The sequence below is a fragment of the Symsagittifera roscoffensis genome, chromosome 3, assembly GCF_963678635.1.
Source record: "Symsagittifera roscoffensis chromosome 3, txSymRosc1.1, whole genome shotgun sequence".
NCBI classification, from domain to species: domain Eukaryota; kingdom Metazoa; phylum Xenacoelomorpha; order Acoela; family Convolutidae; genus Symsagittifera; species Symsagittifera roscoffensis.
In genome coordinates this window covers 15,760,380-15,776,180 of record NC_087064.1, presented here as the reverse complement: position 1 = coordinate 15,776,180, position 15,801 = coordinate 15,760,380, and the positions used below count along the sequence as shown (strand labels likewise).

At 40.8% G+C, this 15,801-nt stretch overlaps 2 protein-coding genes across 2 annotated transcripts in view; one reads left to right on the top strand and one right to left on the bottom strand.

Moving 5' to 3' along the window:
- LOC134841365 (ubiquitin conjugation factor E4 B-like) overlaps nucleotides 1-15,801 on the bottom strand; it is a 478,213-nt gene that overhangs the window by 319,836 nt on the left and 142,576 nt on the right. The gene's annotated exons all lie outside the window — the stretch shown is intronic.
- Nucleotides 8,874-10,431, top strand: LOC134842022 (four and a half LIM domains protein 2-like). Its single transcript, XM_063858162.1, has one exon. The coding sequence runs from the start codon at nucleotides 8,912-8,914 to the stop codon at nucleotides 10,322-10,324; it is 1,413 nt and encodes a 470-aa protein (XP_063714232.1). The 5' UTR covers nucleotides 8,874-8,911; the 3' UTR covers nucleotides 10,325-10,431.

Here is a 15,801-nt window from a genome sequence, read left to right as displayed (position 1 = left end):
AGCAGAGATGAGAAAGGCCAAAATCATGGTAGTAGCGAATTCAGAGTTCGTGTACACCTCTAAGTCTTTGTTTTGGCCGGACGTCATAATGCTGGCCGCAGTTGACCTAGACCTATTGCAATCAGTGTCATTGGCTATAGGGGTACAAAGGCAGACAGAAATGAACCCGATAACGATTGTGTTTGCTGGCATCAATGACCATCTACACAGTAGAGGTTTTCTGAGCAGGCTCAGAGATCCTGCAACAGCAGAAAACGCAGTATGGCCCGCGATAAAAGACATCCTGGAGTCAATGGGTGAAGTGGTAGACGCGACAAAGGATGGATCATTCAACAAAGCGACATTGAGAGTAGTATTTGCGTTGTCTCCGGGATATGCACATCTCCCGGATGGACTGAAATTTGTGTATGCAATGGTAGCCTTACTTTCGGAGGGAAAATATGATGTGATCATATCAGCCCCGAATCGCATGATAGAAATGGAGAACCTGAGGCCACTTAAGGCTGAACTGCCTGCAGTATGGTCAGATATCTCAAACGCGATGAGAGGGTTCAAGGACCACGCGCTACACATGTTGGTGTTGGACGAGGTGCTGGGGTTGGAACTGTCCAACTTCAGTCGGCAACTCAAACTGAAACCAGGAATAGATGACGACCATCGAGTGATCACGGCGATGTCCAACGACTTGTGGTTCCGAGCAATGGAAGTGGCGAGTGAAGACACGAGAAGAAAGAATTCACTGGAGACAACAGCTCATCTGGAAGCGATGGTGCTGAGAACCAAGCCGGAAGCAAACCAGTGGCTACACCTGAATCCGAGAGTAGCGGCATTGGGTGCAGATGCTTTTCAGCAAGGCCCAGTAATGATCACTAAGATACACGCCTACTTGTTGAAGGAGGTGAACCTGGCGGAAAATGCCGGAGAAAAGACAGCTGAGTTCGTGAACAGAATGTGTCAGATTACTCTGGAAACCTTCTGGACCCAGGAAGTGAAAGGACAGGAGGGATTTGAAAGGACAGACAGCATGCTAGAAGGGTTGGGAGCCGGATGGACCGCGTCCTTCTTGGCAAAAGTCTACCCGAAAGTCTCGCACTACTTGATAAAGGAATTCCTCCAAGCGGTAGTGAAAGTATCGATAGTGGAATTAATAGCCCTGTTTGTGACATTTGGAGCGGAGAATTTCGTGAAAGGACCGGTGATACTGCTTACGGATGGAATACAGAACCTGCGACTAGATGGACTTCTGACATTGATCGCAATAACCCACGGAAACTTGGGAGGACTGATGAAACTGGCACGTTGTCCAGAGCAGATGAAAGAGAGAGTGAGGAATCTGGATATGAAGAAATCCACAGACTCGTGGAACAAAATAAGAGACCTGAGACACACTCTTATCCAATATCTCTTGCAGCAGAATCGCTTTGGAACCGGAGAAGACGAGACAATTGAAAGAGAGGAAGATGTTAGACGACATGTTGGAGGCATGCCGCTGTTAACAGATTTGAGCTTAGCTATGAGAATCGATCCCTTGGCGCTGATCAGAGGAGTCACGGAGTTCGTGACAGTGATCTATGGACCAGCAGTCACCTTTGCGTTCCCTGACGTTAAAGTGGAAGCATATAGGAGGTCGGTGTTGCACCTGAACCTCATATCGGCAGTGGACGGTAGTACACTGAACTGGTGTGAGCAGCACGTATTGCGAGAGCTCATGAGTGAAGATCTGTTATTTGCGAAAATATCGGAGCCAGAGATGACAGTCATCAATTTTGACGATCACTTCTGTGACCGCATGGGAGAAGTAGAAAGAGGGCACATCGATGTGTTTCCAAAGCTTTGGAATCTGAGGCCCTATGACAAAACGAATGGTGAAATGACCAGAGTGCCTCGTCTCACAGCAGCGTATCACAAGGTGAGAGAAGAGACGAAGGACTGGGGCGATTACAAGAAGCTACCCGAAGCAATCCCTGAATTCCCTCTGATAAGAAGGATGTTGCTCGGAGCAGTCTCCGTAGTACAAACTCCTAGGTTGAGAGCATTCGAAACCAATGAAAGGAGAGTAGGGAATTTCTCGGCGACGATGGATCCATACTTCGTGGGGAGAAATGCCGCCGTGTTACAGTACACACGATTTGCGTACACGGATCAAGCGACGAGAAGGCGAATAAGCAACGCTGCTACTCCCAAGCCTGAAGGATTTGATGAGGAATGGAGGGGACTAGGCTTAGCTCCAATGAAGATGAGAGGCAGGACTGAATTGCCTGAAGCCTCAGTAATCCTGACCAGTGTGAGAAAAGAGATGAAAGTTGCGGGAATACTGCAGACGAGAATTTTCCTAGCACCCTTCGGCTGCGAAGAAATCAAAGTGGTCCATGGAGAAGAGGAAGATAAGTCGGCCGGTACATTGCTCATACCGAGATTCCAGGAAGAAGCCGACAAAGACGAACAAGGACCATCGAACTCGAATAGGGACAAGTCAGAAGGAGATGACGGACAGGGTGGAAACCGTCAGACTGAAGAACCCATGCAACAAGATCAAGCTGGTGGGGAGGACGACAGGGCATCGACAGGAGGAACATCCAGCCTGGATTTCAATATCTTCAGTGATCTTGAGAACAATGCAGATACGTTGGAGACGACTGAGCCAGCGGATGAAGGCATCTCGACACTGGAGCCTCCGTCAGCCTTTATGGAAATGAAACGGAATTTGCCGGAGAGCAGCTCTCCTGGCAATTCAAGAAATAACGACCAGAGAATCCTCATGGAATCACCTCGGAGGAGAAGAATAGAGGCCTCAGCCAGAGTACCTTTCTTGGGAACGCTACCCGAAGAAGAATGGGAACTACATCACCGAGACCACGAGAGTAGGACGGGATGTAAGCTGGACAGAGTGGCGTTCATGGAAGAAGTCTGGACTGTGATTCAGAGCTATGGGACCCAGTCCATTCTCAAAACAGGTCTCAATCAACCCTTGATGAGAGAAGTACTTGACAAGCTTGATGAGTGTGAAGGGAGACTGAGTGAGTTATTGATCGACTCAGCCACTGATGAGAGTGAAGTGAATTCTCCCATCAAGATGACACCGCAGGACAATGAAGGAGAGGTGGTGTACCTGTCAAGGACCAGGAGAGGAACGATGCGATCGAAAATGGTGATTGATAAAATCAATGCGATGAAAATGAAGTTAGGCAGCAGGGTGATGCCGAGGAGGATTGGAAAGACGAAAGTGGATTCGGAAATATCGATGAAAGCTGGTAACTCAGCGAAAAGAAAACGAGTCGAGGAAGTCATGGATTTGGGGCAAGGTGATTATCAATTGTCTGGCACAGATAGAATATTAACTGATATAGCGATGGTGCCACCCATTCTCATGGCGGGGATAAAGTCAACCGGTTATAAATCCAAAAGGAGTGACCGCACTCTGACTGGAGCAACTTTAGAAATGGAAATACTCAGTCAATGTGGAGAGAGCAAAATGAGGGACTTCAAACCATCTCCCATGAATCATGGAAAAGGAAGTGTTGCAGGACAACTGACACCAGTGGAATACAACCGACTAACAGTGTCGGAGACAGTGTTGATAGATGAACCCACCGGTGGATACATGGAGATGTTGGAATACCGGAACTCGGCTAGAGGGTATGTAATGGCCCTGGAAGACGAAAAAGCCATGGAGGGTTATCTGGAAACGATGTTGCAAGGCACCACCCTCAAGCAGAAGGCGTATGGAACTTTGGCGTCGTCTGACGTAGAGGCGGAGACGATCGAGCAGTTAGTGAGCCTTCCATGGAAAGCAGTAGTATTGAGGTATTTCGAAGAAGAAATGAGGACTACGCCAAGAATACATGCTATCGTGGCAGTACCTTACGTAAGGACAGAATTACAACTCAGGCTCGCCTGGTGCATGATGGGACTGACTCGCGAAGAATATGATTCGGAAGAAAGGAAGAGATCAAAGGAGGAAAAAGTTTTCCTTATGACGAATCTGAGGGATCTGATAGTCCAGGAGGGAGCAGCAGTAGCGTGTGCAAAGCGGAGAGACGCTCTCTGTTTCATTCGATTCCTGATAGAGCAGATCTCAGTACCTGCATTAAGCACTTGTGTTAAAATGTTGAAGGAAGGCGATGAGCGAACGAAAGCCATGTTCTTACTAGCAATGCTGGATATGCAGCAAAGTAAACCGATGAGGGTGAACATGAAAGAACCTGAAGAATTGGAACCCATGAAAAAGATAGACGAGATCAGGAGATTCTCAAACAAGGAGTTGAGGCTCACTAAAGAATCTATGGGAGCATTGCCGAAATCCAGTGAATACTGTGGACCGATCAAGAAGAAGTCATATGGCTATGTATCCGGGATCATAGGGATAGCGTACAATCCTTTCCTGAGTGAGGACATACGTGATTGCTTCTTTGATTATGAGCAGGCGGTGTTACTAAGGTTCTGGACGTCCAGAATTGTAACGACTAAGAGCGTTAACAATCCACAGGCCAAATTGGGATTGGTCTTGGAAGAAGGGGTGACTGCACCTTCAGTACCAAAATCCGACAAGAGAATGGAATTTGGGTTGGGATTCTCAGATGAATTACTGAGAACGAGCTTGATGGCAGTGTGGGAATTGATGAAGCCATCATGGTGTCCTAGTCCCAACGCTGACTCAATATTACGGGCGACACAAGACATACAGAGGGAACTGAATGCGGACTGTAACCTGCGTGACCTCAACATCATATATAATGTGATGATAACAGCCTCTAAGAGCAACGGAGAAGATAGAGTGGAGTTGCCTGGCTGGGGACCAGAAGACTGGGTCAAACCTGGTAGCTGTCTGGCGGAAGTCTGTGGACTAGAGGGTCACGTTTGTGGAAGTCTAGACTGTGTGAAAACCCTGGAAAAACAACTCAAGCAGTTGACAGTATTGTTTGGAAATGTAGTGATGAAAGCAAGAACGGAAACGGAACTGATAGCAGATTGCCATGGAGGAACCGATGTGAATCTAGTGACAGCACTAGGATTCTACAGCATGTTTGGTTCTTTAGAGTCACTATTGAATCTAGAACAGAAACATGAGATGGTCACAGCCATCAGCGTAGAAGTATTCCCAGGAGTTCTGCAGACTGAGCAGAAGTATATAGGAAAATGCAGGGAAGCAATCGAAACAGAGATGAACATCAGATACAGCGAAACTTATTGTAGACCATCAGGAGCACGATATTTGGTGGGTTCAACGTTGGCTCCAATGTGCAAGAGCAGATACCCTGTACATTTCGTGGCTGTGGACGTGAAGAGTACAAGAACGATCGTGGATCAAGCTTTCTCAGTGCCAAAGTGCGTGAGATTGGCGAGAATGTCTGAAAAGTCTTACGAGTTACTATGTAAGATGTTCTCAGCAGTTCCAGAGAGAACCAAAGAGGAGTTGGAGTCAATACTAGGAAAGAAGTTCATGGGATATGTGAGCGGGAACTTCAGTGACTTTGAAAAACAGAAACAGAGAGGATCAACTGTCACAGATTACAATGCAGTAGATGAGAATGATGAAATCCACCGAGTGATGATGGAAGTGGAACCATTGCTGGAAGCTTCAGGAAAGCGCAATTGGAGGAGCATCATGTTGACACATGACGAGTTTCCTTGCCACTGCTTGCTGCAGACCTGGTGGTATCCCAAGCGTAGTAATTTGGTGTTGATCTGGGACTCTGGAGAGCTGCTCTCCATGGGTTTACCAGATTCATCACAGCCCATAACAATAGTGATTGTGGGAGTTATGATGGCGATACGATGGCTGGAAGCTCATGTGAGAGAAAATAATAGACAGGAGGCACCGACGAGAGAACAATTGCAGAAATTAGATTGTCTAAAAGATTTAGATCTTTTTGAGACAATGTGCAAAGTTCTAAACATTCCGATGGAAGTGAAGAAGATATGGGCAAGAAAACGATTGATGCCATGGTTCAGAGCTAACATGACTGCATGGTTGTACGAGTATGCGAAAAAGCATATGTCGAAACATGGCAGAGTGTACAGTGAATATCAGCTGGACATTGGGGCAGGAGCTTTCAAGCGAGCTTTCGTGACCCATCGGAATGCAGTGACCACCGCTGTGAAAAGAATTTCCAGGACGAGCGAGCGTAGTGGAAATGAGAAGGCAGAGATGCTGAAAGAAGATTTGGAGAGAAACGTGACGTTGTGTCTCCACAACAGCTTCTGTAGAAACAGAGAATCAAACGTGGATCCCCTACCTTGCTGTAAACAGAGGGTGGAAGAGCAGAAGTGTTGGAGGACGGCTTCCAACAGCGTCAGGATAGTCAATGACGTGCTACAAGACACGGAAACCGAGAGTGCGGAGTCAGAGTCACAGGAGGAGGAAATGGAGCATTGACGAATGGTCGAGAAAACAAGAGGCGGCAAGAAAGAAAATTAGAAGAATTTAGAAGTTTTAGAACATCTAAACGACGAAAAAAGAAGAGAACAAAGGGATGATGAAGAAAAGTTAAAACTCAGAATTGTTTTATGTGTGTGAAAAACTCAAGTGAGAAACCAAGCAACCAGTTGTAATTGAAAACTGAAACATTTAGTTGAGTTTTGAAATTGTTGCATTTATAAATTTGCATTTTGGTTTTAGTTGAAGTGGCTTTAGAGACACTCACTTGTTATTTATTTAGAAAGGCTTGAGGGAAGAGTATATTTAAATATTCCAGCCTGCATGATTGTTTTTAATCACTTAGGAAGACTGATCACTTTGTGGTGACATGAAAAACTTGAGTAACTTCTTGAGGAGGGAGGTTGTTGCATTGTTCTTTCTAACCACAAGGTCTCTTGGTTTTAATATTCAGGACAATAAACAAGCAAGATTTCCGAAGGGAAGGAGCATAGTAGGATAATTTTAGCTTGTTGGTTGGCAGGACTGTCCTGCAAGCCAACACCTTTTAAATCTAGGAGAAAAAGTTTCAATCGGGACATTGACACTGGAAGTCAGAAAATATGTTTTATCTTAAGTCATATCCTCAGTGTGCAGATTAATGAAAGAATTTGAAGGCTACCGTGATGTAGTATGATGCCATTTATATTCTGCAGTGAGTCGATGTGACGTAGATAAAAGTAATTTCGTGCATTTTGTAAATTCTGTTCGATGACACTGTAACCATTTAGAACATTGCGCGATTCAATGAGGACATTGACCGGACTGTCCGGGGAGTATGTGACATTCGACCAGAATGGCCAAAATGCAATTTATGCAGGATTCGAATTTTGAGCAGTAAGCCTTCCGAGTTGATGATTTCGAAGGATTAACGACGTTATTGGAACGTTTAGCCAAACGGTGAGGGCTAGAATATTCTAGTATTTTAAATTTTCAAAAATTCGAATGATGACGTCACATTTCTGAGAAATGCTGAAACGGCCATTTTTAACAGAAAGCGAGTGAAAAAGAGAACAACTTTTATCTGCGATTGCGAACAGTACGAAAATCGAGATTGGAGAACGACAACGAACTACAGAATAGCAGAGAGCGTTCCGAGTTGCAACTATTGTGCTGCTACAATAGTTGCAAGGCCGTTGCCAACAACGGTGAAGGGTGAGAACCAGCCTTCCGGATTAGCAAGAGATCAAGAGTAAGGAGCTTGATTCGGCGGATTCAAGAATCCGGAAGGGTCTCGGGACGGAAACTTTTATTAACTCACATAAACTTTTAGCATCCTGTCATGTCCTGACTTGAATTTAACTGATATTTTGATTAGTTTTGACAAGGATGAGGTGCTAGGGGTTGGGGGAAAGGGTTGATCCATCTTCGATGGAGATGATGATTTTTATCTACTGAACAAAAACAATAGTAATATAATAAGTAGTAGCCCTGTTTTTAGGAGTGACCTCGTGGTCTGGGGATACTGAGACCCAGCCATGAGCTCACTATTTTTGCATGTAATTCAGTTAATTTGAGCGTTCTGGTCGAAGCCGGAGAACAGTAACGTTTTTGTCGACCCGATGTAAGAAAGACCACCGAAAAGTACTGGCTTGGTAGAGACGGTGAAAAACATGCAAAGCTCTGTTTAGACGCTGGCCAGTCGTCTTAAGACTTAGTTTTGTTATCCGTCGATATGTATCTTCCGGGCGAATGTTACAATTGGGAGATAGCGACGCGCTCTCAGAAGTTTATTATTTACTCAAATAGTTACGCGTTTGCCAATTGAAGCGGATTAGTGATAGCTGTGAAATGTATGTGAATTATTGTAAATTACATTTGTAAATTAAAAAAATAGATTGGTTATATTTGATTATAATTGTCAAATCTCGGTCATGAATTGAAATTAAGACACATTTATTGAAAAAATAACCCGTGATAGTGTCCAAATGAAACAAGGGTATGTGTTAAACCGGAGCGGTTCAGTTTGAAGTAAATTGTTCATTCAATGTAAGTTTTGGGTCAGCATCATTCATTGGTTTTTTCCGCAAAGGTGTTCAGACGCTGGCAGTTGGTCACAAGACAAATAAATTTGGTCGCGACATGGTTGTATTGATAGTCAAATCCGTTTGCATGAGCTAGTTGCAGCTGTTACCTCTCATCCAGTTGATTGTTTTCTGTAGTTATCGCGCAATCAGGTTCAGCAACCTGTTACATCGCAGGTATCATGAAAGCTGCCAAGAACAAATTTTACTTGTCTACGATGAACTCAGCGAAGCCTCGATCAACAATTTGCTGACATCCATTATTTTGAGGCTCGGGAATGGCTCGAAACAAAGATTTTTTTTGTCATTCAATGAACGACCGCAAAATTCCGAGCTGTTTGATCAATAACTGGTTATTTTTGCTGTTTCTAAAATTTATGTTGATTTTTCTTACTGTATGATATAAATTAGACAATTGTGGTGGGTAACTTTGTTGTCTTGATAATTTTAAACTATCGTTTTGCAGAGGAAAATGACAGGTGAAAATGAGGAAACGGTGTTTTCATGTGTGAAGTGTGAACATGATCTAAATGGTCATCGATATGTCCGAAGAGACGAAGGTTGCTATTGTGTTAACTGCTATAACGAGTTCTTAGCAAATAGCTGCTTTGGTTGCGAACAGAAAATACACCCTAAATACAAGAGCTACTGCAACGAAGATCGATATTGGCACGAGTCTTGCTTTGTATGCACTAAATGCGAGACTGCTTTGTCCGCAGATAGATTTGCTCTCAAGGAAAAATCAATTTACTGCACGATGTGTTTCGATGATAACTTTTCACCGTCATGCAATAAGTGCAATGAAGTGATTCGAATTGGATCCAAGAAACTATCGTGGAGAGACAATGTCTATCATTCAGACTGTATGTTCTGCTTTTCGTGCAAGAAAACTTTGTCTTCCGATCCTTTCCATCCAAAGTCTGATGGTAACAACTACTGTTTGGATTGCTTTAAAGAGCAGTTTGCGTATAAATGCACCAAATGTCACGACGCAATTATTAATGACGGAGTGCTTCATGAGGATCAGCCTTTCCACGCCGACTGTTTCAAGTGCGCTGATTGTCAAGTTTCTCTAAGGGATAAACAGTTCGCCCCTATTGATTCCAAAGAAGTTTGCACTGACTGTTATGGTAAATTTTACGCGGAAAAATGTGCTTCATGCAATCGAGCAATCACTAGTCTGGATGGCGACAAGCACATGGAGTTTGAAGGGAGAAAATGGCATGAGGTGTGCATGGCTTGCAAGTTTTGCCAGCTGTCGTTGGTGGAGAAGTACTTTCTAGCTGAAGGAAAAGAGAACCAGAGTATCGACATAATGTGTCTCGACTGCGGACTGAAACAGAAAGGCCTTGATCCAGAGAAGTACCGGCAAGGATTTTACGACGACGCGGAAAATTCAGACGAAGAAGAAGAAGGAGGAAAACCGGATCCGAAGCTTGCCGATCCTTTCAAGCTCGATCTCTTGGAAGTACACAATAACTATCGCGCCAAGCATGGAGTTCCAGATCTAAAATGGTCAAATTCATGCGCTGTGCATGCCCAGGAATGGGCCGAAAAATTAATCAGGGATAATGAATTCAAACACAGCGATAACCCACGGTACGGAGAGAATGTAGCCAAGGCCTTGAAACTGAATCCGACTGCCGATGAAGTTGTCTACCACTGGTACAAAGAAGTGAAAGATTATGATTTTTCGAAGCTCGAGTTCCAACCCGGAACTGGACATTTTGCACAAGTAATCTGGAAAAGCACCAAGTATGCGGGCTTTGGGTATGCGAAGAACGGAGAAATAACTATTATTGTAGCCAACTATAAGTGCCCAGGCAACATGATGGGACAGTTTGAGAACAATATCTCACAGCCTCATTCGGACAAAGAAAACTAGCAGCGAACTGACTGCCCTGTGTTCTGCTAAATTGTACATTTTAAGCTTCTGTCGCTCGCTGAACTTGTAATATACCGTGAAGAATAATTTAATTTTAGTGATTTTAATGGCGTTTTTGCCACAGTTGTAAAAATCCAATCTCTATACGCAGTGAACATGTCTTTTCTCACAACTTAATCATTTGTGCTTATTGCCAAGAATTTAGTTTGAAGAAGACGCGAAGACCCTCGAATAGTGTTCGTTTATCTCATATGTAGCCAGGCTTGACCTTTAAGCTGCTCGCAGTTTTTTTTTCTTAAGACAGTAGTTTTATTTCAGATCAGCATTGTACTGTGCATGCGTCGGGAATCACTAGTTGATGTGAAATTATAAGCTGTCAATTACTTTAAAAAAACCATCGCTTGTAGAAGAATACGTTAGTTCCAATTCTGCTATAAAATGTCTGCTTCGTACGACAGAGCAATCACAGTCTTTTCCCCAGACGGACATCTGTTCCAAGTGGAATATGCGCAAGAGGCAGTCGAGAAAGGGTCAACTGCTGTAAGTGAAATGCTATCAAGAATCTGTTGTTCGGAAGGAAGTTTACCTGTACTTTAAAAAAAACTTCATCCTTCATTTTCGTCATAAAAACCGTGATATGAGATAAGCCATGATTTTGCAACGGAAAATTATTTTACGATTTTTGTTCCGCTTAAGAGAAGCGAATATTAGTGCCTGCAGATGTGGTCTATTTATTTCGAATAGAAAATATCGATAGCTTGAGTGATCATTTTCGGGTTTGAGCTATTTAATGCGCGCTGTGTTCTCATTTTTTGGTTGATAAACAATGCATTCAAAGCGGCAACTAGATTTATACATAGTTGCGCAATTCAGCAAAGTGTTTTTCTTGATAATTTGCAGAAATATTTTATTTGATCCACTGCCGCCTTTTTCTTACCAGTCAAAAGAACTTTTACCTAGGAATCGAAGTTTTTTTTACTTCTTAGGTTATATAAAAATATTCAAAAGTGAGAAGTAGAAGAGTCAAAACTGACGAAGAAAAAACGCACCGAACATAAATATTCCTTCCTAAATTCGTTACGAGATAGTTTACTAATGCAGCTTGTGTTCTCATTCGATGTTTCAATCATGTCTTTGTACATTTGTTCGTCATAAGCAAAACAATGTACTAACATAGCCCGAAAATAGCTTGTGTTGTATTATAAACTTTTGTCAAAGAACAGACATACCGAATTATTATTTTTCTTATTCAAAAAAGTTCTATGTCAAATGTTGAAGAATTTCAGTATCAACGGTTTTTATTACCCTTGTGATCATTATGACAATATAATATATACTGTTAAGAATTTAATAGCATGATTAGTGTATTGATTGCATATATTTCGAATTCATGTAAATTTTGATCGCGATCAAGTTTTTTTGCGGTTTGATTGCTGATTTCTGATGAAGTTCATTCCGAATTCGTTTGCTATCGAATATCAGTGATATTGCAATCGAGTTGATTGCATTATTGATATTTCGGATGCGTTTTGATAATTTATCCGACGTCCCATTGATGCTATTTAAAACGAGGATTTCGTTCATTTATTTCACCTGAAATTGATGTAGGAGTGAAGTGAACAGCAGCATGCAACATAATTGCACTTGTGAGAGCAAGTGACTTGTTATCGGTTACTAGACTTTTTTTTACTGTAAACAACTTTTTTACTTTTCTTACAATTTTTGCACGTAAAATTTACTGCACTGACAGAATGCATTTCGTACAAAGTACAATATGTCATGCTCAATATCTTTAAAATTCAAATGTAACTACCTCTCAGATCATTTTTGATAGTAACAACTGCAATTTATATCATCTACGGTTTTCAAGCAAGTTTTTTCCAAAGCCTGGGATTTTTTTTTATTCAAACTGTTTTCGATTGCTCGTTTTTTTTATTCGAACTGTTTTCGGTTAAACGGGTCTGGGTTATATTATATTAGCATTGGGGCAAAGGCTCAGTTATTGCGACAGCACCCTGAGTTCTTTGGAATAATTTTGGGTATAGTCTATTTCAAAATAGTTAAAATTCTAATTAAATTAAGTTTTCCTTTTTCTAATATTTTGAAAGGAGGTAGTCAGTGTTTAGCAACCTGGTAACAAGTCCAGATATCTTGTCCCTGGTCAATTTATATTGGGTTTTGAGCCAGATCAAATTGCCGCAATTTTCACCACTCATAGCCTTTCAAATGTTCACTGATGCAATAGATCTTTAAAAACCGAGCTCAGAACAATTTTTAAAATTATCTGAACATGTAATCTAAAATTTTGTTCAACAATAAAAATTTGTCTAAAAAACTACGCCGAGCGCAATTATTCCATCTCAAAATTTGGAACTACGGGTTCGAAATTTAGAAAAACGAGATTTTCTGACGCAGCTTGTGTTGTTTTTCGAGGTTTCACTGTCGTTGTACGCTTGTTCGTCTTAAAAAGCAAAACAACGTATTGATGTAGGCGAGCCCAAATACAGTTTGTGTTGTATTGTTTTCTTTTGTCAAAGAACAGGCAATATAAAGGTGTTTTCCTAATTCAGACAAGTTCTGTGTCAGTGCTATTGTCAACATACACGATTTTTTATACCCTTGAAATAAGCCAGAGTTTTGCAACCGGGTACCAGACTTCCTTTCCGTAAATAGTTTCGTTCACAGAATGGTAATCGATTGAACGAAATGATATTCAGCTTGACGGCAATCAAAAGCAAAATTAGCGTATTGATTGCAAATGTGGCTTGTGTGCACTCTATGACTCCTTGTTACTGCGAGAGCAAATGTCTTGTAATCGGAAACTAGACTTTTCCCGTAAACAATTTTTCTTACAAATATAAAGTTGAAGTTGCTTTATTTGTGAACTTAATCAACTTCGAGACTCCTTCCCATTTGCCCTAGAGGTAACGCGGTTGTCTCTACACCCTAAGGTCTGGGAATTTTTCTGTGTGTGTGGGTGTGTATCCGGGAAAAGTTGTTGTTGGAGTTTCGTTTTTCTGCTTACGTTTTGTCGGTTAGATGTCACATAGTGGTAGTAATATATTTTGCGGTCAGTAATTCTCATCGCAGATGCAAGTGTTTTTGAACTGTTCCTGTAATTTTATAGCCTTGACTTTGTATTTTTTCAGTTTTTGTTTTTTTTGCTTAAAATCTTAATTCGTCTAAATGTCCTCGGTTCATCTTTTATTGGCTTAGTTACCTTGGTTTGTGATTCATGTCGCTTCAAGGGTAATTAATGATTGTATTTTTTTTCTAAAAAAATATCAGGTAGTTTGTTTTCAAAAATTTTAGTTTTCGACTCAGTGGGCATCTACCCAGGCATTGGCGACATTGTGGCCGCTCAGTGAAAGCTAAAATTTTTAAACGCTGTTTGTGTCTTTTTACTGTTTTTCTGAATTTATTCTTATTTTCGATTTTTTTTATTTCGCATTAATTTTCTATTCGCTAGCCTTTAGTGTTGTATTGCAAGTGAGACGAAGCTCCGCTGCGCCTCTGTGTTAAATAGGTTTTTCGTTACCGAGGATTTTTTGGAGCCAAAGGTCGATCGGCTGTAATTCTGTTGGCTTATTTTTTCAATGTATTTTTTAAACGTTTTTAGTTTTGTGTGAAAATTTTTGTGGGAAAATTTAGTTTTTTAAACCTTTTTTGTGTGTGAAAATGATTTACTATTTACGAGGAATTTTCAAAAAAAACTAAATTAACGTTACAAAAATAGAACAATACCATTAAAATTTTCTGAAATTTTTTCGTTTTCATCGTTCATGCAACAACTTTGGTCGAAACTTCTGTTAATTTTGATTGAGCAAACGTCTGTATTTATCAAAATCTTAATTGTGCATGTCATCGAGTATATGAATTTTTCCTGTTTTTTCTTTTCAACGAAAGTGTAAGTTTTTTGTCAACAATTGAATTTTGATAGATTAACTTTCCTTGCTTTCTGCTGTATTGTGGTGGAAAGTAGCCGGTTTATGTGAAGTACTAAAATAATATTTTTGGATTTCTTGATAATTTTTTCAAAATGTTTAGATTTCATCATTTTGAAATGTCAAAATGATGTCAGCTTTTTTGAAATGGATTTGTTAGGTTTATCTGTTTCTCAATACTCAGATGTTTTAAAGCAAAATATCAGTTTCTGTATTTAGCTTTTATTTTATTTTGGTTTCAAATAGTTAGTTTCTAGATTTTAAATTTTATCATTTGAAGTTATCATTTTTACTTTGATAGTTGGTTTTCGTTTTGTATTCAGTTGAAGTTTGTTCCTCTGAGCTACTTCGTCTTAGCTTGTGTAAAGCGAACGAAAGTTTCTCAACAGTTCAACGTAGTGCAGCCCACTTAAAAACACCTTTTGGTGACAAACGGAAATTTTGCCTGTAAAATTAAACAAAATGCTTTTGACTGCTTCTTAAAAAAACTCGCAAAACACCATATTTAATTGTTCGCATGTTTTCTTGACTTTCATCTTTTTGCATAGATCTGTTTTGCCTCTGTTCTTTTTTTTTGAGCGGTTGGAAGGTAATTTTTATCCAAAAAGGTAAATTTTGTTTCTTTTATTTATGATGTCTTTATGTTTCCAATAAGTTGTTTTTCAAGTTTTTTATATGCTTATTTTTCGAGACTTGCCAGATGTAAGAAAAAATTATGGACTAAGTGGAGTTTTTGGCACCCAAAATTAGTTACCATAGTTGAATAATGACCTACGAGGTCGAGTCATATTTAATTAAAGCCCTTTCGGTCGTGACCGGTATTCCAAGAAGATCCGGAAGCAAAAAAGTTGTTTCTGTCGAAAAATCTGGTCTGACTAATAAATGGCGACTAGAAAGGGGTGTGGTCTGATTTAAAAATTAGCTTAAGCCTATTTGAGTCAGTTCAAGCCTGTGGAAAGTAAATTTTTTGGCGATCAATTCTCTCGCCGTATGAAAAAAAAATGTTTTTGTAGCGTTACTGTGGCCAGAAAATTGTGCTATTTACACATCTGTTGGTTACCGTATTATTTCGACCACTACCTCGGGGCGCATGGAACTATGCAGTTTTTCTTCTTCCAGATTTTGACTACCTAATTGAAAGCTCGGAGGGGATCAAGTTTGGTATCAGAGTATAGTCTTTCAGTGTTAAACGGTCTGAAAATTGGCCAAAAAAGGAGAGAGGGAGAATAATGAGTTCGAGAGTGAGCTTGATCTCTATTTTTCCTGCGTTTAACATGGCTTAAACTAATATTATTTCATTCTAGAGCGTAATTCTAGCAGTTGAACTTCCTCTCACTGAGTTTAATACCCTTGCGATTAGCTTAGTGTATTATTACGAACCCTCTTTTTTTTCTAATCTAACTCGCAAATAAAAGTGTTCATCAGAAGTGTTCACTTATTAGGAAATCTCGCTGTAGCATTGGAAATTGCATAGCATCTGTTCTCTGCTTTATTTGTGGCTAGTTTTTGATTCCTATTAAGCGTCCGTGTTTG